The 25487-nt window shown below is 41.0% G+C and overlaps 2 protein-coding genes across 2 annotated transcripts in view; both read left to right on the top strand.

The window, feature by feature from the left end:
• The window catches only part of RAB40B (RAB40B, member RAS oncogene family), a 42869-nt gene extending 21507 nt beyond the window's left edge, over nt 1–21362 (top strand). The window contains exons 2-6 of the mRNA XM_019542708.1: nt 14636–14696; nt 16388–16448; nt 16706–16783; nt 17744–17966; nt 20243–21362. Coding sequence (XP_019398253.1) covers nt 14636–14696; nt 16388–16448; nt 16706–16783; nt 17744–17966; nt 20243–20511 — 692 coding nt within the window. The 3' untranslated portion in view covers nt 20512–21362. The remainder of the gene's footprint in view (nt 1–14635; nt 14697–16387; nt 16449–16705; nt 16784–17743; nt 17967–20242) is intronic.
• Nucleotides 21363–25151: 3789 nt separating this feature from the next.
• Nucleotides 25152–25487, top strand: part of WDR45B (WD repeat domain 45B) — a 21790-nt gene continuing 21454 nt past the window's right edge. The window contains exon 1 of the mRNA XM_019542707.1: nt 25152–25358. Within this exon, the coding sequence (XP_019398252.1) occupies nt 25292–25358 (67 nt within the window). The 5' untranslated portion in view covers nt 25152–25291. The remainder of the gene's footprint in view (nt 25359–25487) is intronic.

Genomic DNA, 25487 nt, shown 5'->3' with positions numbered 1-25487 from the left:
CCTGCCGCTTGTCCTGGAGGGTGGGGGGAGTACCCCCGGATCTGCGTGGGGCAGGCTGGGCTATGCGGGGGCTGCAGCCACAAATGCACTGTAGTCCTGTCCTAGTGCAGCCCCCGCCCTGCCAAAAAGAGCTTGGCACAGTCCCAGACCCAGCCTGGCCTGCCCTGTTTAGCTCCAAGGGTACGTGCCCCCTGTACCTTCACAGACAAGCGGCGGGAGCTGCCAGGTGAGTGGGTGAGTGCCAGACAGTCCACCAAACCAGTGGCTCCAAGCTGAGTGGCATGTGATGGCGGGAGCCACCCTCAGCTGCACTCTGTGCTGCACCTGCCCAGGCCTCCTTCCCTTTGGGGGGGGCCTCTTCCCTTTCCCCTTCCCCTTCCCACCAACCCAGACTTACCAGTTGGAGGACGTTCTCCATGCTGCTGGGCTGGGTATCAAAAATTAGATTGGTATTGGTCAATATGCCTCCGTAAAAATTGGCTATCGGTATCAGCTGCAAAAATCTCTGTCGGTGCACCCCTACTTACCACGCACATTAAGCAACATAGTAAAGCCATTGTTAAAGAATCTAGACATGTAGAGAAGAAAAAAGTGGGGCGGCACTGGTGGTTAGGAAGGTGAGCAAAGAAGGTGATAAAGTGGTTCTAGGTAACCTGTTTTTTTCACTCTCAATGTTAACTTCACTTGGTGATGTCATATATCTGAAAGCTGCTAATCAGAATTGTAGATGGATGCATCTGGCAGAACACACATAAAATTGAAGGAAGGAAGGTGAATAAATGGGGTGTAGCATCAGACATTTCTTAATTTTAAAAATAAAATATAAATATTAAACTAGGAATAAAAATGAAAGATTTATGTTCATCTTGAAAGGGACAGAATGTTGGTTTCTTTAATTTTTTTTTCAAGGTCAGATGTCACTAAATGAATTTCTTGCTTTTTTAACTTTCTTGTCTTTTTGTAGTTTTTTTTAATGGATGATATACGTATTTTGATTCCTTTCTTTTTTCCCCCCCAGTGACCCACCTAAATCCAAGCAAAGGTGTTTTAATTTATTTGACATTGGTCCAACTATTTTTTTTAAAGCCATAAAGGTCTGTGGTGTTTTCAAAATAACTGACATTTATTATGCTGTCAAAAAATGACACGCAGAAGAAATCCATTCATTGTCAGTATCTCCAAAATAGCTCAGATCAATTGATGATGATACCATACATTTTTTTCCCTTTCTGTTTTTAAACTTGAGGCAATGATGACATTCCTTTATGTAAAAACCTCTTCTATGTAGTGCAGTTCAAAAGGAGTGACTTAAATGATTGGAAGAACTCTGCCTTTTAGGCAGAGTTAATTTTTCAGGTTTGCTATGAAAAGCTTCAAGAGAAGAAACAGGGGAAATGCCAGAAGATTGAACACTGGCGTGTATACAAGATGTCTATTGAGATGTGAATAGCCGCCTGATAAAGGCTACAAATATTTGTGCAGGGAAGAAAAAACTCCCTGCAGCTTACTGTTTGAGTGTTATGGGAACGTGAGCAAGTTACTGAGATGTAACAGAACAGAATCTGTACAACTGTGTGCCAGCTGCTGTGCAGGACCTGCCTACATACAGATTTTTTAAGGCCATAAGTGAAAGTTAATTACCAATAGTTTACCTCTGTAACTTCATGCATTACATTTCTGGCCTTCTTATCTCCAGGTAAGGAATTCTGCAGGCTAAACTGAATTCATATTTTAGTAGGTCACTTTGCTTTATCAAGGCTTAACTCTGCCTTTTCAAGTTAATTGAACAGCCTCTGATTTCTATGTGAGAATTTTCTTTCTTCCTTTTTTTTCTCTGGATTTACATTTAAATAGTCAAACATTTTATTTCTGTCAGCTTTAAAAATTGATGTTTTGGGTTACAGAAATTCTGATGAAAGGTATTTGTTTGCGAGGCCTGATTCACAAACTGCTTCTGGAGAGTCTGTTAGTTACGGGCAAGTTTTCATTCATCCTTCACTTTAAGGGATCATAAAGTGTGGTAGCCTGGGAGTTTTTATATTTTTAAAGTAACATGTTGCTTGCTTTTTTAAACTAGTAAGGGCTCTAGAGGATAGAAATGATGCGTAAAATATCTACGTGGATATATGAAGTGTAAGTGGCTCTTGCCTGTGTAGCACGTTTGCCTTGTATTCTTGTGAGCAGGATATATACTAAGCTAATTGGAAATGTTGTACTTGTAAGCCAAAGCAGAGAGGGCTGCCAGGAAATAGTTATGCAACCGTTATCATATAGAATAGATATTCTGAAACAATGGAGAATGTGTTCCCTGAATTTGTTCATAGAAGGTTCCTTGACAGTAATAAGACTGGGGCGCGTCTCTTATTTTAAAATAAGATTCAAAGCTGTCATTGAATGTAATAGTTTGAATTTTTGTAATAAATACCCATTAGCCAATTTAGAAAAAAGGCAAGGTTCATCTTTTTATCTAGGATCATTGCTTGTTTCTGCCTACGTGTTGAATGTCTTGATTCTGAATTTTATCTTTAGAGGCCTTGCAGCGAACATACTGAATGTCTTGGTTTTTGAATTTTATCTCTAGAGGCCTTTAACAAAGTTAACCTAAAAGCGACCCTTGGGCAAACATTCTGAGATCGAAACCTAGGGACTTTTGGAAGGGGGTTGGCACTACACAGCAGTGGTGTGGAAAATTTCCCAAAGAAGACCCAGGAAAGGAATCTTTTGGGAGTAGTGACAGGTTTGGGTAGGAGGGGCCCAAGACGGCAACTCCCCCAATAAAAACTGTAACCTACAGTCCCAATTTGGAGGTAACCTCACTTGCAGAACACCGAAGGAAGAATCGCAAGTGTAGGCCAGATCAGACTGATCACCTGAACCACCCTCTCCGTGAACAAGAACTCCCATTCACACTGAAGCCGCAGAGTGCCCGAGTGGGACCGAAGGAAGGGGACTTGTTCCTATCACTGCTGAGACCAACCCTAAAACCATAACTAAAGAATGAAAGTATATCTTGGGATTTGGTTTCTAGGAATTCTAGGATTGTAAGTATACCATGAGAAATAATAGTATTGTTTCCAATTTAGCCTTTACTTGTAATTGTAGTTGTTTTTGTAATACTAATTCTTATAGCATTGTTTGGGAAGGATTTCTTAAAGCTAAGCAGTGTTATATGTGTAGCAAGGAATTTTAAAATAAAATTGTGTTGTGTGAGTTAAGTGTAAAAGCATTGTGAAATTGTGCAATCAACCAAATACTCCCCCAGCCAGGTGCATCAGACGAATCAGTAAATTGTGTGGGATCTTTCTCTATTCCATAACACACTAGAGACAAAAGCTAGTTTTCAAGCTTTCTTCTTGACCTTATCAGGGGTCAGTAATCCATGCCCTCCGGCCGGATATGACTATGAAGGGACTGGATCCTGCTTTGGCAGCTTGGGGAATTGGCAGCATGCTCCAACTGGGACAGCAGAGGAGGTGTCCCTGGGCCCAACTGCCTGCCTTGTTCTGCAGTCTCATGGCAGCATCTGCTGATCATGGGGTCGGGGAGGAAATATGCAGCCTACAACCAGGGCTGGATAGCAGGCCTGGACCAGTGATGACAAAAGGTTGCCAACCCCTGCCTTAGATAAATAAAAGCTGGAGCCAAACAAGGATGAACTCTTTTTTTTAATCCACCTTCTGCATAGGGTTTCTTTATTGAAGGTAGTTGGGTAACGCTAGTAAATGCACCTAAGCAATTGCATTAAAAAGCTTTGGCAGATTGGTGGTAGAGTATTCCTTACCTGACAGGGCTCTGTTGTGAGGTGACTTCATGTGGAGTTGTTTTTGACAAATTTATCCTTACTAAATTGGTTTCTAGAAGTGGTCTGGTTATTAGTATATTTAGTAAGAAAGTGTCCTAAAACTGCCTCTTCTGGGCTCGATGCAGGTATATGTGGTGCTTAAAACAAAGGGCTGGTTTGTTTGTTTTACATCTGTAAGCAGCCTGAGGGTCTAACTTCCTAATTTGAAACATCATGTCAGCTGGAAGTCTTAATACAGTATACTTGATTTAAGAAAACCTAAGCTTTTCTAAGGAGAAAAAAGTTCCATCTCCCCCTTTCCTTAGGTTACAATTCTGAGGTCTCTATCATGAGGGAGGCTTTCAGTGATGGAGGTGGTAAATCTTTCCTTCAAAAGGTGGTAAATTGGAACAGCCCCTTATGACGTTAAAACATTGGACTCTTTATGGTCACATATAGAATGTCTGGAGAGGTTAACATGACCTAACTTTTCTAAAGGTTCTTTATTACAGCAGTAGAATTAGGATACTTTACTTCATTTAAGTACAGTCTTAAGCACAGTTTGAATACTGCCTAATGTACAACTTCATATAAAAATGTAAATACCACTATTATTGTAATGGAACATAATTTCAAACAACAGCAGCTGTAGTAAAGCTTTAATAGGGAGGAACATGTTTGCTCATCTCCCTTAGTACCCCATGATTCCAGCTGTTACTGATCTTTAGAGCTGGTATTTTCAGTGCCATTTTGAATGTGCTCCAATTTGTTTACTGCTTGCAAATGGCCATTTTTTGTTTGTTTGGGGAGGAAAGGCTTTTCTGTGCAAGAAAATGAACATTTGCATATAAATGAAATGGGTATTTGAATGCAACCAGTGTGCACCCTTTGTGTGTGAATGTTTGCCATCCAGCCAAGGAGTAAAAATGATAGTGTGGTTTAGCTGAATAATTACGCACCACAGACGGTACATTTTCAAATGTTAGGATTTCACGAACAACTGCTTAGGTGAAACATGTTCTAAATTATCTGCTGAATAGTTCTAGTTGAATAACAGGTGTTGATCAAGATTGGAATCTGTTCAAGAACAACTCCACAAAGAGGAAAGGGATACATTTTTTCCTGTAAATGAAACAAATGGCAACAGAACTATCCAGTTCTAGATCTCAGTTCAGAAAGATACCAAAGCACAGGCTTAAAAGTAAGCACTTCTTTAAGTGGGCTTGCATTGTGTCTATCAATGGGTCTCTTATTTATAATTGTGTAATGTATTTCCCTGACAGCTACAGTACAGTACTATTGTTGAAGAACACGCTTTTTGCTACTGACACCACAAAACATGGATATTACAAAATCCAAGTTCGAGTTCCAATTAAAAAAATTTACATTAAAATTAAAAATAATTTAATTAAAGTTATAAATTACACCAAATACTTAAGAGCAACAGCAACAAAATCAATATTGATCCCAGCAGAGGTAAAATACTTGCCTTCTACAGAAGATGTTGCACATCTGAGAATATATGAGAAAACAAAAATATTTTGTTTACTACACCTGTAATAGGCTCTTGACACCAACCACGTTACTTGATGTAGCAGCCTCTTTCTTCTCCCTGCTCTATAGAAATAAATTTCATATTGTAGGCCTTCAAGCTGATGTCAGACGAAGCCAGCCTGTTTTACTAAATGACTGAATAATGTTCTGGAACGGCATTTGATTTCTACAACAACACAATCCACATCTGTTGGTCTCTTTGTTATGGTTTTATGCTGTTCCTGATGATTCATGGCAAAAGCCTTTTCATTTTGATTCTTCAGATCACAGTGGCTAATGCTAATTGCTAAGAAGCTCAGATTCTGTTTATCAGCTGTTTGTATACACTAGCTGAATTTGCACATTAGTTTATTTTCCCCAGACAGTCTCACAAAGCCAGCATACTGTGATCTGTTAAAATGCCTTCTTGGCAGGCTGTCATTTCACAATCAAGAATGCATAGTTTCATAGATAACGTATGGGTAACTTCATTTCAGGTTTGGGAAAAGAAAAGCAACAGGAAGGCAGTGCAGAAAGCTTTGTTCTAGAGATCACATCCACTCTTGCAGTGACTAATTCTAATGTCCCAAAAATAAAAGTTGGGCTCCAGCCATGGCTGTTACGTCATCATATCTGACAAGATAAGTAATGATGAGCTTGGTGAGTGCTTGGATGAGACACCAAACACTAATCTAGTTAGGCCAGGGTTGTTATTAGTTGTCACAGGCTTTTTCTCTTCCCTTGCTGTTAAAATAGGGAGATATGACACAATTCTAATTTATTAACTTAATTTCACCAACTCTTTGGACACTGGCAATGTAAGACTGTCTCTAGTTCTTATTCTGTTGATTAGCATTTTGTGGGTGGGTGACCTGCTTACTCTCTTAGAATTGCTTCAGTTCTACCTTAATCCACCAAGACTTTCTCCATCCTTCTCTTCCTCACTGAAAATTCCAATCCCTTCCCTTCTCCCCCACCCCTGCCCTATAACGCTCTCTACAAAATGCATTAAAAACCCATCCCAAAACGAAGACAATAAAGCTCATTTCATGTTTGGAAGCAAACTCTTTTTTAGTTTTGCTGATGTCTTGCTTTCCCCCCTCCTCCCAAGTCTGTTTCATCTAACTAGACTGTAAACTCTTTGGGACAGAGACTCCCTTGTTCATAGCTTAGTACCCCTTTTGTCTTCTAGTTCACATATTAATATTAATAACTGGGCTTCCAGAACTTGCATTACAACCACAATAACATAGCTATTTGGGAGTGTCTGGGCCAGTTGAAACACCGATTATTTTACTAATTATTTAACGTAAGTTTAACCAGTCTTAATTACATGGAGGCAAACCCATACCTCTTTGTAGATCAGGCCTCAATAGGCTTCTCTCAGCTTCTGCACCATTACCTTGGATGCGAATGTGAAGTGTACCCTAACAAATTTTGGGGGATTTTTTTGTTCCTATGCATCTCCCATTAAACAGTCCCATTGTCTCTGGAGAGCACTTCTCACTAAAGCACAATCCGGCCCCACATTCATTGACTAGGTGTTTGATGGAACTCCAGACAACTGTTAGCTAGCTTTCCTCAGGGTAAGGTTGACTCTGAAGTGACAAATAAAGGCTAAGAGAAGTTTTTATTTTCTCAAATACTGTGGCTCTAATTCTATCATTCATAATCAAGCAAAAACTGCTATTGATTTTAGTAGAGGAATTTTGCATGACAACCACAATAACATAGCATGACAAAGGTTCAAAATTTGTCCCCAGTGGGCCTGATCCTTCTGTATCTTGAAGGCTTCTAATGCATTTCAAATTTTGCATACTATGCCACTGAAATGGAGCCACCTCTGTTCAACTTTATTGCCCCCAGATAAGCAAACTGGGCAAAAAAATCTTTCTCAAACTTCAGTTACCATAATCTTATGTAGTGTTTCTAACAATGATAGTTTGACAGGGTCACTGTATTCTAGTCAGCAGTCTTTATTGTGACTTCACTTGCACAGATCTGTGCCTTGATGGGGTGTGCTCCACCAACTTTCCTCAAGTGGCCCCGAAGGTATTGTAACTGAGGACGACACACCTTTTGCTTCTTCCTTGCTCTTGGGTGTGGAGGATGAGAAATCTGGTCAGCTGCCATAGAACTTCTGGGTGCAGTATTTACAGCTGCAGCAGGAACTGCAAAATGGTTTTCCTTTCTGAAACTTCAGCTGCACCAAAGGAAGACAAGGAGGACAACATGACTGAGCAACTGTTTCAGGAGGGGCATTTTTTGGAACATACTCAGTTTGAAAAATGCTGGTGTAGTTCTGGCAGGACCAGCAACAGCTGTAGTACTTCAAGATGATTCATGGATTTGTGTAGAGATTGCTGCAGAGGCAACATGCCAAACTGGAATTCCCTTTATTGGGTGAGAAGCATTTGGATATTGCTGTATGAAAAATCTCAGCCCCCGCAATCACTTAACCCGTATGTCGGATCAATCATTGAGGCTCTTGTAATGGAGCTGTGTATTGCTATTAAGCTTACTGTTGCCATGTATTGTAATGCTCTCCAGTCCTCAGGAGCTGATGTCTTTCCCTGTGGTGGGGTTCGATGTTGCTTTGGAGCAACTTGTACGCTTTGCTCCCTGTGCCAGGTTTCAATTTGTAAATCAAAAGAGATACTTCTCCACTGTGCTTCAAGGTGTGGCTAACAGCCACAGAGTGTTTCCTAGCATTTATATGGGTGTGTCTAAAACATAATGGTTCAAAGATCTTCAGAATTTTTTTCTCTTTTCTTTTCCCATAGTGGGAGGTAAGTCAATGCTAACAGTTTTGTGGATCTCTTCGTGAATTTGATATTTAATAGTGGATGTGATTTCACTGTGATTTTTACATCAGTAGTTGCACAGGGCTCTTCCCAATAAGTGTGGGGAGGAGGGTCTGTTTTATAGGCTTTGCTTCCTGCATACACTTCTGAAGCTGCTGAAGTTTCAGGACTGCAAAGTATACTGGGTTCCACTGACATGATGGGTTTGTTACATAGGCCATGCAGATCTTTCAGAATTTTAAAACAGTGGAGGATGGGCTTTCATGGCTTAGGAACGCTTTGGCTAATGGGTGAAGATTTAAAAAAAGAAAGAAAAAAAAAGATTGTAACTTAATTTTTTCACCCCTGAAGTGCAAACAGATATGACTGGAATTAAAAGATAGAAGATATGAAGACCTAGGGAACTGAAACTTCTGGCTCTCTGCAGAAAAGCTTAGTTGCTGTCATTCACCTTCCCAAATGGTCACCAAGAGGAAAGCTTGGGTTGGTGCCACCCCATTTCAGCCATCCACATCTGAGCAGAAGGGATCAAAGGCTCATATGTTTATGCTGCCCTCTTGAAAGAAGCTGTGGTAGGGGATCTTGCTGGCAAGTGGTTTCTCCCAATAAGAGTTCTCTAGAGTCTAGAATTGGAGCAGGTGAACCTTGAAGCTTTCATGGAAGCAACAAAGTACCCAAAGGGGGAGCCAGTAAAAAAGCAAGTACAGTTTTGGAGAATATTTACCTACAACAGTGTCCATTAGTTAACTCCATCAGCTGCAGTGTATCTCCCTGTGCATTTCTTAATCTCTGGATCATGCTACAGCTCCACTCCACCACTGCAAGACCTCTTTCTGATAACTCCCTGGTAACACCATGCCTTTTCTCCGCCAGTTCCTTTCTCTGCAGAGGAACTGACCTCTCTTAGCCTTTTTCTTCTACTCTTCTCATCCTAAGAAGCACCTTCCACTCCTGAAGTGCCCTCCCTCTTTTCTCCAAGGCTTCCACAGTACTGCTGAATGTTTCCTTTTTTCCCCTTCATTTTCAAGTTTGCCAGATGTTGGGTAATGGTCCATGTCAGTGTCATTTAGCACCTGGATACCTCAGATGCTGAGTCTGGAAGAAGAGAGTAGTGAAAGCAGTTATTGTTCATTGGTTGTTTGTCTTTGCTGGAAGAGGCATGTGGGATTACCGTTTCATTGTGCAGCATTTCCCCTTACAGGCTGGAATGGGAACTGCAGGATCTGTGCGGGCAGCAATTCTGTAGTCAGTACTAGCACTAGAGGGAGTGTCCTGGTCCATGTGATTTAAACTACCAAAGAACTACCTGGTGACAAAAGCAAAGATGAATCCAGCAACATAAAGGCTGCTCTTATTTATCAGAGTGGTATCTTGTGACATTGCCCATGGCTCGAAGAAAATGGTGAGATAGCTGTAGCCCTGCCTTGCATTATTAGCATCTTGATAGAGCACTTTAGTATCTAAAATACCATCACAGTGCTAGTCTCTGTAGACTTGATCAAAATTTGTGCCATGAGTGCAGCTTTGCTGTGAAATAGATGCATATACAGTTTCAGTCTGTGTCTTGAGAGAGCTTTGTTAATGTTTCTTACCCTGAGTTTGCTTATTGCAGCAATGTATCTTTCAGTGCATTTCTATTGATATAAAATGCCATTTTGAGACTGAAAAGCTTTGCTCAGATTAGTTTTCATAATAACCTTACACTGATGAACTGGATTAGTTGTTTTCTTGACCAAAAATTGCTAAATACCTCCTAACTGGAACATGGAATTCCTTGATTCCAACTAAGCATGTCTATGCGTTTTCTCTTTTTCTAAATCTGGTGTGGTTGGCACATGGGAATGGACAGCACAGTAGGTGGGTAGGAGAGTCCATGCACTGAGCAAGAGGGTTTGGCTTTGGTTTTATTAAAGAACTACTGGCTGTCAGTCACATCTCCATGCAAGGGTTTTCAGTTGTGCGATTCTTAGCTTCCTTTTGTGTGTTGGTCATGTCTGAGAAGGACTGTGGTTTGATAATGTCTTGTGCCTAAATCTTGCCCAACTCATAATATGGTTAGGTCTGTTTTTTAATGCTTTGTCTACTGGTAAGTTATCTTTATAGCCCTTGTTTTAACACAGCACTGCATGGCTGAGATCCTGCTTTGCCACAATGATTCCCTCACAATTGTTTGCCTCTGTGCCTGGAGCCCAGGCATTCCTGTACCTTTGCCTCACCTGAAAGAGCTTTAGATTCAGTTGGAACTATGAAGAGGTGGTGTGCTGATGTAAGGGATGTGTGACTAGGTGGGCTGATTCATGGAGCGTTATTGTAGATGAACACGACCTAGCAGTATGCCAGCATTTCAACAGGGAGGTAACATTGAGTAACTATCACTTCAAAGCAGTAGAGGCTACACAGGTAAACAGAGCCACACGTAAGGGTAGGGTGCAAAGCAGTATGGGAAGGCAGCTGGAAGATTGCCAAAATAGTTCATGGTTGGCATAGACCACCGTGCCAACATGATTATGACGTAGCTTTTGCTGAGCTGAAATTACTAATTCTGTATGGCATCCTTTGGTCTGTAAGAGACAGTGGAAATTGCAGCTGATGATGTAGATGGTTTGTAATGTCCCATGAGATGAGTCCAATCTGAGATTTGCATAACCTGTAGCAGTGGTTGCAAATATATGTCGCAGTTGGGTGGTTTGAGAGCTGCTTGCCTCCTATGGACTCTTTTCTCTTCAAGCTGTTAGAGCTGATTCTTTTCATGGACTAGAATACCCTGGTGGAGATAACGATGCCACTCATTCCGATTGCTTGCCAAGGTTTCCCATTGGCAGGATCAGTTCCAAATGCCTTCATAACTTGCTTGCATGCATCTTTATAGTGAAGCTCAAGACATCTGGTTCTTGTTCTCTCTGATAATTCACTGTATAGCATGTCCTTAGGTATATGTCCCTCTTCCAATCTACTCAGATGGCCTAGCCAGTGCAGTCGTCTCTGTCTGAGTCGAAGTGTCACACTTGGTAAATTTGCGTTTTAAAGAACCTCTGCATTGGTAACTTTATTTTGTTATTTGATGTTGAGTATGCGGCATAAACAGTGCACGTGGAAGCTGTTTAACCTTCTCTCTTGATGTGCATAGGTTGTCTGTGCTGAGTATGCAAGCTTTGTACACTAGCATTTTGGTCTTGATGGTAAGGTTTGGGTTGTTCCATGCTCTTCTAGTTACTTTGCTGAAGGTGGTGGCTGCATTTTCAATGCAAATATTAAGTTCTTCATCCAGTGAGAGGTTGGTGGTCACTGTAGAACCTAAGTAGCTGAACTTTTGGACTACTTCTAGCTGGTTCTCATTAAGGGTGATTGATGGATCTTATGGAACTCCCTGTCCTAGTACAACAGTTTTCTTTATTCTGATAAGAGTTTGCTAGGCATTTGCTCTGAAAGGGGATCCATGAGTTCTTGTAGTAGGTCTTTGCCATGGGCTGTAAGGGCAGCATCATCAGCAAATAGAAGCTCCCTGATAAGCACCTTTCTAACTTTAGCCTTTACCTTGAGTCATGACCGGTTGAAGAATTTCCCATCCGATCTTGTGTGAACATACACTCCACCTTCCATATCTTTAATCGTGCAATTCAGAAGTACTGAGAAGAAGATTCCAAGGAGCACAGAGGCAAGAACACATCTTTGCTTCACTCCACTTTCAAAGCTGTTTTGAAGTGGACCCATCAAACTGAACACTTGCTTTCATGTTTGTGGAAGGAACACGCACGATTTAAAAGGATTAGTGGGCATCCTATCTTTTCTAAGACTGCAAATCATGCCAACATGCTTATGACGTAGCTTGCTCTGAGCAGAAATGACTAATTCCAACAACAATAAAAACACGGTACCATCTGCTAGCTTCATTGTCATAGCAAGGAACTGTTGTGTAGACACAAAGCAGAAATTGACTGTGCCTGTGTGAAAAGCAAGTTACACAAGATTCCCATTTATTGCCGCATACATCTATTACATGCACACAAGACAAATGGCACACAAGCAACCTACTGGGGAAGTAGCTCTGTCCCTCTGCTTCTCTCCAGGAATTTGCACAGGCTGTCAGACATAAACTGACTGCTCCTGCAGTCATTTCTGGCTGGTAATTTAACTTTTAAGGTTTTTTTTATTCCAAATAAAAAACCTGAGAGGCCCTAGTTTGTGAATCTGGGCATCAACTGTCCTTTATTGCATTTGTTTTGTAAATATAAGTGTCCCAAAGGTTTAGGCCTAGGACAAAGGTAGAGGGAACGGATTTCTTCACTTCTCTTAACAGCTGTTTGGGTGTAGCCTTTGCATCAATGACTCCTAATGACAATGCATTACAACACTTTAAGCAGTGTGTGTTTAAGGCTTATAGACTGATAACAGCTGCAGATCCCCCAGTCTGTGGAGGTTATGTTTGTTGCTTATGTCCCTGCCCAGTAATTATTAATTGTATACCTAGAAAATAAACTTGGTAACTGCTAAGTTTCTCTGATATCACTGTTGTGATTTGGTGTGTAAGAGAAAATTGTAGACAGTATTGGCTAAATCTGATGCTAGTCTCCTAACAATCTGTTTTACTTAAACACTGGGGTTTAATTATGAGCATCCTGATTTAGTGAATCTATAAAGATAAATCTGAAATTGCTGACTCTTCATTTGTGTCTCTAGAAGGAAGGCCAATCCTGGAGGCATATTGTCTGAAGTGCAGTGGCACTTGCTTAGTGGGACTATGCCACCAGCTTGCAACTAAAATGCAGTTCTTTCCATTTGCAGGCAAGGTTCTTTGAGTAGATGTGATATCTTTTATTAGATGGACTGAGTAGGCATAGGGAGTCTCTCCATGCCTGAAGAAGGGTGACTGCACCCGAAAGCTTGCCAAGAAATTTCTTCCAACTACTCAGTTGTACACTTCTGCTGGAGTGGGGGGGTGGCCAGACATGGAGTGGGGTGGGGGAGTTCGCACACAGTGGCACAGGGTGGCGTATGGCAGCAGTGGCTGCTGCATGATAGCTCCCCACCCCACTGCGTCTGGCCAACTAGTTGGCACCTATGCAGCCTGAGGAGGAGAGCCTCTGCCCTTGCCCCCGCCCTGCTCCTGGGAGGCCGTGAGGCGGGGTGGTGGGTGGCGGCTCTCTGTCCCCGCCTGCCAGCATGTACCCCCTAGCCCCTTTCCAAATACCCCTGGGGGTACCCGTACCCCCAGCTGACCAACCCCTGGTCTAGGAAGTTCTGATTCAGAGGCTCCCACATGCTCAATAGCTACTGATACCTCTGTCCTCCAGGAATTTGTCCAATCCCTTCTTGAGCCTGGCTAAACTGTCAGCTTCTATCACATCTGGTGGCAATGAGTTCCATACTCTAAATACGTTCTGTGTGAAAAATAACTTTCTATTGTTAATTCTTAAACTTACTAACTCCTAGTTCAAAAATTAGGGGTCGTAAATTTATATTGTGAGAAATTAGTGCATAATAAATCTTTGGTTCAGTCTTCAGATATTACATAATATTACATAAAACTGAATTTGAAAATCTATTGTATTTAATATCTGTCTTTTTTTTAATATGTTAGGCCATTTATGGATATAGTACTTAAGCCCAGTGTTGTAAACCAATGGTGTGAGCCTCATTGTCGGTGGTAATACAAAAATCCACCATCATATAACTAACTAGTTTGACTAGCTTTTATCTATGTATTGAAAGATGGCACATTTTGTGCTTCTCTCTCTCTCTCCCCACCCTGGAAAACAGTAAAGCTGGGTGCAAGGTAGTATGTATGTAGTATTTATGTAGTCAGATTTCACTCAAACAACTTGGTTTCAAGCTAGTAATGAACATTGAAGTTTGACAGCATGTGTCATTCTTACTGAATGAGTTGATAGATTTGGTCCAGTAAACAGTGGACTGGTGTTTGTATCGTACATACCACCATCACAACAATTTCACACCTCCTGTATGCAGTCTCAACACAATTGCCATCATCCTTTGGCATCAATGGGACACTAATTTCCAGGGGAGAAATAAGCGAGGCAGTTTCTCCAAGATAGCAGAAAAGGAAGAACATTTTGTAGAGCAGCATATGCAGGTAAATAAGAGGGTAAGGTGGAAGGAAAGCCTGGGCATGGAAGGAGAGAGAGGATAATTCCACTCTTGTCCTTTTCTCAAAAAGGATGAATCTTTTGCACAGGTTTTCACTGCTCTGTGGAAGTGAGGATATTTACTGATTATGAACAGGATAGATGGCACTTCTTTGGGTTGAAGGAAATGGCCCTTGAGGTTCCTTCCAGACCCTAAGGAAAAGACTAGAAAGTCTGCTCTTGAATGAAGATACTTGTGTAGCATGAGGGGCCTTTAACGGCAAATCCAGTGAAAATACTTCATACATATATTCCACTAATGATATATATTTTCCCTCCTGCCAACTTTTGTTTTAGGCGTGCAGAGAGAGATCTTGGCATACTATATACATCATGCAGTTTATCTGAGATTTGACTTAAACATTTTCCCCCAGGTATTGATTATAAGACGACAACAATACTTCTAGATGGCCGTCGAATAAAACTACAGCTCTGGTGAGTTCATCCCATCATTCCTTTCTCTTTGGCTTGTTGAACAATATTTTTCAGAGGGCTGTAACTCTCCAGGGCAGGAATTGTTTCCTGCATCTTGAATGTGCCTAGCAAAGAGAGGAAGAGTAGCTTAATAGTTAAATACAGTAGATCAGGATTTGAATACTGAACCTTGGTTTCCCATTTCCACAATACATGTCATTCATGACCTTGAGAGAGTCACTTAATTTCTCTCTGCCTCAGTTCTCCATCTCTAAAACCTGGGCTAGTAGCACTTCCCAATGTCCTGGGGTTTTGTGAGGATAAATGCAGAAAAATTTGAGCTACTCTGGTACAGCGGTCATAGAAGTATCTTAGCTGGATGTTACAGTAATCTAGATAGATAGATTATATATTAATGATAACAGGAGAGTTAACTAAGGAGTCACAGTATTAAAACGAAGACCAAACTAGGGAACCTTTTAAGGTAGAATCTTGCTGCTTATTATCCATCCTCTCAGCCTGTATTATCTTGCAGATGTAGCCTTTTTCTTCTTGTATAGCCAGCATAAAGGAAAGTTGTAGGGTATGGGAAGGAGGAGTAGTATGAATTCAGGAGTTTGTGCCTTCACCTCTCTGTTACATCCAACCTGAGTTTAGAGGGTTTGGAGAATTGGAGCTAAAAATTATTGTTATAATATACCATTTTGCAGAAATGGCTCAGGTTGGTCTTGATTTATATTTAGATTTGCACCTTCATTCCAGAATGTATTTTGGTGGCACTTTTTAGCAGCATATAAGGAACTTAGGGCATTTATACACATACATTTATCTGCTCCAACACACCGGATATCTGGCGCATCTGAGGAGACTCAATCAAATCTGCTCCATGAGCTGACGTGCCCAGTCCTGTAGCACACGCATTTGTATAAATGGCAAAAGATGCGCCAGCACTGAGAAAATGGTGGCTACATGCTTTTGAATTATAACACCTTTGTGTTTTAATTCAAAAGTGTGCTTCCACCATTTTCTCAGCGCTGATGCGCATTTCGCTGTTTATACATTGCAGCACTGGGCGTTTTTAAGAGAACCCAGCGCTGTGGCGCAAGCATGTGTACAAATGCCTGTAGTTCTCATATGTTAGTTAAAGCAAGACTTTTAAGTCATAACTACTTTAAAGTTTTTTCACTTCTTTTACTGTTATGGCTTCTTCCAAAACATTTTGGATCAGACACTTGTTAAAATGAACTTGGTGGTGAAAAATACTTGATACATTATGACTACTTGTGGGGGGGTTTAACTTGTTGCCATCCCTTGTACAACATCTTTTAGTACATACAGGCCACTCTTACAACTCCCTATCAAGTTTCCTTGAGAGAAAAGCCACAGGTGGATCTCTCTTTCATGGTCCTGTAGAAGAAAGTGAGACACTTTCTTTATTCAGTTGTATTTAGAAGACTTTTGGAAGTTTGTCTCCTACTGTTTTTATTTAGAAAGAAGAACCTTGTAGCTGCAAGTTTGATATTTATTTGGAATCATTCTTTTATACAATGTCCAACGAGCTTAAGAACCCATGTATGGGTTGCTGCTGTTATCTGGTTGATGGGAGGGCAAGCAATGCTAACCAATTAGTTTGTCAATTCCTATGTATACCAGTCCAATCTTAAGAAAAGTGAGTCAATTTCTTATATATGCCCATAATTTTTCTTGTTTAGGGATACATCGGGGCAAGGGAGATTCTGTACCATATTTCGTTCCTACTCAAGAGGTGCTCAGGTAAGCTTCTTGTTACCTTTACACTATAGAGTTGCCAGTGGATGGCTGAATGAATGCAAAGTTGCTAAATAACTATGATACTGGTTTGTCTAGTTCACTGTCTGATATGAATTTGAATGCAGTCATGTTCCTGGATACAAAACACACAGAATTTATGGGAAGGAAATACGAGCAGGCCTAACAAGGATTAATAAGATGGTTTTCTCTATATTATACCTCTTTAATGTTAAAATACATTTTAATATTTTTTCACATAGGGGGTGATACTAGTATATGACATTACAAATCGTTGGTCATTTGATGGTATTGATCGATGGATAAAAGAGATAGATGAGGTAAGGCATATTTTAGAGTATCACTTACGTAGCAGTTGGTATGTATTTGTCATATTCTCCAATTACTAGTTAATGCTGTATGCTTGCAGGCATTATTCATTACAGAGAAATCCAAGGGTCCCATCATGCTTCTGTTTTATAACTTTTTAAAAGTCTGGGAACAAAACAGCAAAGTACCTGGTAGTTTGGTACCGAAAGAAAAGGCACAGAGTGAGTGGTTAAGATTCCAAGTACCGGGCCTGCTTTTACTGAAGTTTGCCAAAGGCTTGCTGTGTTACCTGGGGAAATCACTGTGCTTGTTTCCTATGAAAAAGTAATACTTATCCTCCTCGTATGGGGACCATGGGCCTGACCTCACCATTAGTGAAACCCTTAGCACTTCTATAGTGCCTTCAGTCTAAAGGTCTTTAAACTGATTTTTATATTAGAATTTGGAATGCAAATGTTTATTTCTGTAAAGTAGAAAAACTGTTAAATTGCATGGAAATGGTTCCTGTCATAATGTGGATTCTCTGGGGACCAGGAAGGCCTGTACAAGGATTACAAATTTTATTATTGTAGTAATAATATTTAGTCAGTCTATGTGAAGATATAATTCTGCCTTATAACTTAGCCATGAACATTCAGTATTTAATGTAAAACTGTTTCCTTAAACCTAACTTTACTTTTGAGAATGTTTTTATTCTGAAAGAAAACTTTGGAATAGAAGCGTTATAAGGACAGGAGAAAAAATAACAGCCACTTGGTTTTCAGTGAACCGAAGCACAGCCCCTTTACCTCTGATTCTGACCCAAACTCTTCTTAATATAAAGATGCTTCCCTTGCTATCATGTCAGTCACCTTCTTGACTCTAGCAAATGCCACATTTCATGAACAGAGCATTTGTGTTAGCATCTTACAGTCTCTCAGGGAGAGAAAAGGGCCTGAACACTAATCTCTGTCTTGCTTCTCTTTACTCAGCATGCTCCTGGTGTACCTAAAATCCTGGTTGGAAATCGCCTTCATTTAGCCTTCAAGCGTCAAGTCTCTACTGAACAAGCACAAACCTATGCTGAGAGAATAGGCATAACTTTTTTTGAAGTCAGCCCACTCTGTAACTTTAACATTACAGAGTCTTTTACTGAACTGGCAAGGATTGTGCTAATGAGACATGGGATGGACCGGCTCTGGAGGCCAAACAAGGGTAGGCAAAATAAGTATTTATTGATTTTTGTTTATCATTCAGAATGATCAGACTCAACTTCTGAAACATTAAGGTGCATGGTTTAAAACTTTAAATATTAATTTATTTATTTTTTGTTTAAAATATATAATTAAATTACCATGCTTGCTGATCTTATTAGCGTGCTGGTCCTTAAATGGCAAATACTGTTAGTGAAGCAGGCTGAAGAGAAAAAAATCTCAGTCTTTCCAAGGTCTCTCAAGAAGGGACACACATGAACAAAATAATGAACACTTCAGGGAAAGCATACTGAGAACATACACACACACTTGGAATTTATTGCCACAGGATATTCCTGAAGGTAAGAGCTTAGCAGCAATCAAAAAGGGATTAAATTAACAATATCCAGCACCATCATGGTAAATACTTAATTAACTCTGATATATCAGGGGATAAATCAACGTCTGTCTGTTGGGGGTTAGGAGGCAACTTTCCCTGGAGGCAGGTTATCCCATTAATGCTTAATGCTGAGTTTCTTTAAACTTCTTTTGAAAAACATCTGTTCTTGGATATTTGTTGATCCTTGATATATTACTGGTCTCGTGTGGTGATGCTGTACATGTATTACTGACAAGCTTTATAAAGACTTCTCTAACGCAGTTCAAAAGTCTGCAAGTAGACAAACTATTTATGGATTATTTTGTGGCTGTTTATTGAGTACTTCATTGAGCGATGGGTTTATATGACTCCATCTCAAGTAATATTCATACCATCAGCTAGATCCTCCTTATGAAGTGAATATGAACTGAGGATGTTTATCAAAGCAGAAGCCACAGACATCCTTCGTGCACAGTGCAATCCTGTCTGATACTCGAGAGATTTTTGGAAGAGATTTTTTGTTTGTTGACTTTTCTTGTCTAATTGTCAAATAAAAATGAGGGAACACATAGGAACAGACAACTATGTGTTGATTTTAGAAGAGGAAACCTGAGCACATAAGCTAGGACCATAACATCACCCATGGTCTGCCACAGTGTTTTATTGCTCTTCTGAGGTGTTGAAATATTTCCCTTGAAACGTATACTGAGCTGTTTCACTAGTCTGATGCAAACAGCAGTCTTGCAAAAGATTTTGCTAAGTATAGAGACAAATATTGACAGTCTTGTCTTTGTGAATGTCTCTTAGGCTGCCTGTCAGCAAATGGTAGTTTTATTTTGTTCGGGACTCATTAGTTTGCTGCTTTTTATAGTGTTGCAAAATTCTACTTGATCCTTATCTCGGTCCAAGTCATATTTTCCTTTATCACAGTCAAGGTGCTCTAAGAGCAGACTTGATATCTTAGGCTGGTAGATTTTCATGACACTCTTGTGCAAGGCTGCATTGCTGAGGAGGATGGTCACCAACCTATAATATGTCTATAGTAGAAACCTTAAAACCTTCACAACAGATGAAGAAAATGGGACCATACAGTACAAATAGCCTATTTCCCCTAAAATAGAATGCCAAATTGATTGCACTACTTGCTATTAGATGCTGTTTTTTTTAAATTGGAATATTTGGATAAGTTATTTTAGTAGAAATTGTACTAAAATAATAAGTGTTTAAAAAATAAAGGGATTATTGGCGCTAATTTTTTTTTAAATGTATATAACTTAAGTAGATTCCCTAGTAAAAACTAGGTTACTAGCTGGTACCGGCCTATTTTGATTTATACAGTAGCACTTTCCTTAATTGCTTTGTACTGAGATGAGAATATTTTTCATTTGAAAGAAGAAAAAAATGTTTTGAAATCAGAATCTGAACCCCAAATTCTCTGAACTCTGAAAATAAATTGGAGATATATGAATTGGCTATGGAGCCAGTTTCCAGTAACAGTACTTTTTGCTATTCTGGGAAGAGTTATGGTAGCAGTGAGTCTTTAATTGCCTAGTTCTTGGGATTTTGTACTGTGTGTGGTCTTCTATTGTTTTATGAAGCATTCTGGGGGAGGAAGGGAAGGAGAAATAAAACTGTAAATCAACCTTGATAAATGGGAGAGGCAATCCTGTAAGTGCTCTATATGGCCCTGGAGCCAAGGAAAAGTCTGTTTGCAGACCTTGCACATATAGGCCTTAAACTGTGCCTTACAGAACAATTGACAAAATATTTTCTATCAGGGTGGAGTGGAAAAACTGTAGGGAGGAAGAAAACAAGAGGATTCATTAGATTGGTGTGCATTCGCAATATTGTATATGCTGCCACCGTGTGGCTGTTAAATATGCTGTTATAAGGTGCTTTTTCTTTAATTTTTCTTTAAGTACTAAGTCTGCAAGATCTTTGTTGCCGTGCCATAGTTTCCTGTACACCTGTGCATCTTGTTGACAAGCTGCCTCTCCCTGTTGCCTTAAGAAGCCATCTCAAATCTTTCTCTATGGCCAATGGTCTTAATGCCAGGATGATGCATGGACGCTCCTACTCTCTTACTTCGAGCAACAACAAGAGGAACAGCCTAAAGAAAGCTAAAATTATCCGTCCACTACAGAGCCCACCCAAAAACTATACACGAAACAGCTGTAAAATTTCCTGAATCTGACATGGGCAAAAACAGAGTGGAATCTCCTCACAAGGAGTGTTGAACACAAGAACTCTTGTTTTTAATAGTTGAGCATACTCTGCATATGTACCACACTTACATAGACAAAATAAGAAAAATCTTATTTTAGAGCTTGCTCACCATCATAATGCTGCTTTGGGATGAATGACGTGTTCAGAAAAACTGAAAAGGATGTGACACTTTGCTGTTGGACTTTAATATTCCAAGTTTTGATGTGCATGATGCCCTTGGTTTTTTAGGTGTATTTTTATAAAGGGAATAATCATAGTATTGAGTTCTTAATTTCATGAAATCTTGAAGTGACTTTATTGCGTAATTATATCAAATCCTGTTTAGCTGCAAACTTTATTTGCAAAGAGGCAAAAGTGAGTATATTTGATTTGCATATTCAGGCAAAGGTTTTTTTAAATGCAATGTATTGTATACATTGTAAACTACACAAATAGTGAGAAATTCTAGTAATATTGCAGTTGTGCGCCTATTTTTTTGTACACTTTCCTTGATAACCTTGAAGCACTAATTTAACTAAGCTGCAAACATGTACATAGAACATTATGCACATACACAACAAGGTTTTGTCCCGTTAGTGTATGAAACAGATTTGATAAAGTTTTTGGTATGTTATTTAATACTTTTGGGATTAATCTGTGGTTTATATGCTTATTTTTCTGTATCTACATTTTTTGTACCAGATGTTCTATAAGATAGTTATAGGAAGAAAATGCCAAAGACACTATTCGTAACAGCTGTAAGAAGAATGTGTTTGAAGTGCTGCTTTATAAAGAAAGAATATTATTTAAAATAAATGTATCTGGAAATGTGAAGCCTGTTCTTTCTTTAATGGATTACTTGCCAGCCTGCCTTCCTCTATAAACACTTCCTAAGAAGCTAGAACCCATGTCTAGTCACCAGTCAGTCATCACCACCTTTACAGATCCAGGCCGGAAGATGTGAGACTAGGCTGCTTCACAGATCACGGGAGTTGACTCTTACAAATTTGGCAAAGGAAATATTGAATAACGGAACACGTTAAATTCTCAGTTTGTTGGACAAAGGCAAGTCAATGAAGAAAACAGTGTAACATTATGTTTCTGGATGCGAGAACATGCTGAGACATGATGATAGTAACATTTGAGCAATGGCGGTGTTTATTATTTCCAAGAGTAACGTATCATAGTAGTAAAACCCCTTCTGAATCATCAGATCTCTCTACACCCCCATAGTAACAGTAAGCTAGTGGTACAGCTCTATTAATATAACATGCCAAATATGCATCAGGATTCTAGCTCTACAGGTTGTGCAGTGTAACAAATGAGATCAAAAAGCTCTAGTTCCTTATTTATTAAAGAGCAGTGGTGTTTTGTTATGAAGTACAGCTCTGGGAAAACTCCTACCTCTCTCTTCTTTGGGATCATTTTTTCCTAGACTAATTGCTGCAGATGCAGCCAAAAAGGGAGCAACTCAAAGCAGGCCAGGAGATAGAAGCAATCTCTCTGTTTTGTGAGAGAAGAACAGGTACCACTGGAAATCCTAAAACAAAGGTGAGTCAGCTAGGTGGTGATTAACACTGACATATCTGTGATCCACATTTTAAAGTGTGAAATTATTTTCTTAAAGACATTAAATACATTTCCAGCTGGATTTTGACAATCACGCCTTTCTTCAGTATAAACAAAGGAGTAAATAAATGGGTACAAATAGCAACTGGAAAGGCTGGACAGCAAGATTATTTTCCAAGATAAATTTTATATTTTAAAGCCAAATGTCCATGATAAATCTCATACTAATAGTGCTATGCTGCATGTTCAGAGGGCTTCACTAACTTAATTAATTAATGCAATAACTCTGTGAGCTTGACAGATGTATTGTCTTCATGTTATAGTTAAGGAATATGAGACTGGTTAAAGCCCATCGTTTTAAACCATCCTTTTAGGCATCTGCAGAAATATTAAATCTAACCTCAGATGCCTGTTTTTACATGTAAAAATAATGCTCTGAAGTTGTTGAGCACCTGTAACTGTACGTGGTTTCCAGTAACTTCAGCTATCAGAACGCAACAATTCTTGGTATCAGATTGACCATTTTTGATGGAGATGCCCAAGGTGATGTAACCAAGACCATGGAGTGAGTCAGTAATGCAGCTAGGACCGAGACCCCATTCTCTCAACCTCTCTACCTAACTGATCAACTGGTAATCAAAAACTGTCATCCATGTTCTAGGAGCCCTGTTCCTGCTCCTGCTAGCTCTGCTACTAGTCAGCTCTAGCTGCTAGCCGTATGTACCAAGTATATATACCTTTGAATTCACTGTATGGAAAACAGTATAGAGTAGGGAGCCAGCTCTGCCTGACTCGGGAGTGCCATGAACAGTTGTTGTGGCTCTTTAGTTACCACCAAGATATATACCTCCTAGCTGTACTATATTAACCTCACTGCAATTTAAAAGACAAAACTGAAGTATGTGGTTGCATGTTGTATTCATTAATGTCAAAAAATATACCCAGTGCATGTAAGGAATTGATATATTACTGAAAAGATTACTCTATCTACACAATTTAACAGAAAATAACTTTTCTGGAGGGCCTTTTAACCATCCAATACTATTAAATAGCAGGAGTTAAACTCTTCTACCAAATCTTTTTGGATGACTCTAAATATATGTAACACTTTGTGCACACATGATATTTAGTATAAATAACTTTTAAAGAAGATTTCCCCTGTGCTCCCAAATCACGTTGAACATTGGTTCATCCAAATTTCTCTTCCCCTTTGTAAAAGTAATGTAAAAGAGATGAATAAAAGGTTTAATCTATGAAAAAGAGGCAAGGGAGTTGATTGCACAGTTAGGAGCCATTTACTACTTCACTGTGAGATCTTTCTGCATTGTGGTAGTATCTGGAGAAGTGGCAATCCCTTAAGAGTCAAACTATACAGACTGGTGTAGATCCAAGCCAACGCCTTGAATTGTACCTGGAAGTGAATGTGTGACTCAGTACGGAAGATGAGAATCTTCCCTGCTGTTCCACCTGGTTTCCTCCACTCCATAACTTAAGTGGATCTGATGCTGATACTACTAAGTCTGGACTAAACTTCTTCTAAATCCAAATACTTGCTTTCTTAACTACCAAGTTATGAATCTACTTCACTCCTCTATGGTAAGTGGGCTGATGGCCCTGTGTACAGGCAGTCCTCGACTTACAACGTTTTGAGTTGCAACGTTTCACATTTACGTTTATAAATTAACACTGTTTCAACTTTCTGATGTTAGTTTATACTTTACAATGCTTGATCTGATATGATGCCATGCTACACCAGTGAACAAGTTCGCTGCGTCGTCCATTTCCATGGAGAACCTCTGTCCAAACTTCCTTGGACACTCTTGAAGAAAGCAGACCCAACTCCAGAAAACCCTGCAGCCAAGACTTCTGACAAGACTCCAACCAAAAACCCTTCAAAAAATCCAACTAAGAGCCCTTCAAAGAGTCCAGCAAAGTCAGCAAAGCAGTCCTTCCAAATCAACAGGATGGCTATTTACAATATAAATACATTAATGTAGCTATAAGAAAAGCTGCATTATCTGGCACCTTACAAACCGGCATGCCAGCTTATAAGGTAAAACTGAAACTGGAAGTGCCCACTGCGGCTGTATATTACTCATCTATGTTTGATTGAGTACAAAATTCTGGGTTATTATTGGTGAAAACAGGGTATTGACCCTTGATTCAGGAACCAATCCCCCATTTATAACATTGTTTCTTATGGGAAAATCGGTTCTGAGGTACAACGTTTTGACTCAAGATGCAGTTTTCAGGACCCAACTGTGTTGCAAGTTGGAGGACTGCCTGTATATGGGAAGGGGGCTGAAGTGGGGACACCGCAACAGAAATGATGGGGGTATGTCACTTACACACGCTCAACGTGGGGTTGGGTCCTCTGTCTGTCAGCAGAGATGGGGCACAAGCCCAGTGAAAGTGTAAGTGCGGCTGGCTCCCCTGTGTATGGCGCGGCTGGGGAAACGAGGGCGCCGCCAGCACAGCCCTGCACTCAGCTGAGGGGCTGGCCCTCGGGCCTGCGCTCAGCCAGCACCCTTTGGAGCAGGCCCTAGACTGAAATAAATGAAAACCTGACTCCTGCATTGAAAGATCAAGGACAAAGGAAACCTTCAGCTGCTGCCTTACCCACTGTCCGCGTGCCATGGGTGCTGCCACGTCGCCTGGACAGTCCGCGCATGGTGGGTATACGGGCTCCCGCCTTGGGCTGATCCTCACCCTGCGTGGCCCCCGCCACCTGCGAAGACAAACCTGTGACTAGGCAGCCTCAGCCCCTGCAGAGCCACGGGCTGGTAGACCCCGCGGGCAGGAAATGCACCAACGGGACGTTTATTAGTTATTTTATGTGGAAAACTGTACATGAAAGAACAGCGCGCCGAGAGGGAGGGGCGACTGCTGCGTGCCCCGCCCCCGCCCCAGGGAAGGCCGGTCTCGCGTCCCGGGGCCGGCTGTGGGCGGGGCCGAGGGCTCGATGGCTCGGCGCTCGGCTCCGCGGCCTGGCGGTGCGGGTGGTGCTCGATAGCTCGACGCTCGGCCCCGCGGCCTGGCGGGCGGTGCTCGGCCCGGCGGAGCCGGAAGCCGCGGCGGAGCTGCCTCACCCGCTGGCGCCGCCGTGCGCGTCGGTTCCGGGCTCTGGTGGGGCCGAGTCCCGCGGGCGCCGCTATGGTTTAAAAGGCCCGGGCGGCCCCGACCCGGCAGGAGCCATGAACTTGTTGCCGGCCAATCCGCATGGCAACGGGCTGCTCTACGCTGGTTTCAACCAGGACCACGGTGAGGCCCGGGCCAGGTCGGGGGGCGGGGCCGCGAGTCTCCCAGGGCCGGGGTTGCCCCCGGGGCTCCGCCCCTGTTCTCTGCCCCGGCCTGGTGGGTCCGCGCGGGTGCGGGGGCCTCCTGCCGCCC

Source organism: Crocodylus porosus, unplaced genomic scaffold (assembly GCF_001723895.1).
Source record: "Crocodylus porosus isolate Cpor-Errol unplaced genomic scaffold, CroPor_comp1, whole genome shotgun sequence".
NCBI classification, from domain to species: Eukaryota; Metazoa; Chordata; order Crocodylia; family Crocodylidae; genus Crocodylus; species Crocodylus porosus.
Note: the sequence above shows the minus strand (reverse complement) of the source record. Positions and strands in the feature narration are given on the sequence as shown.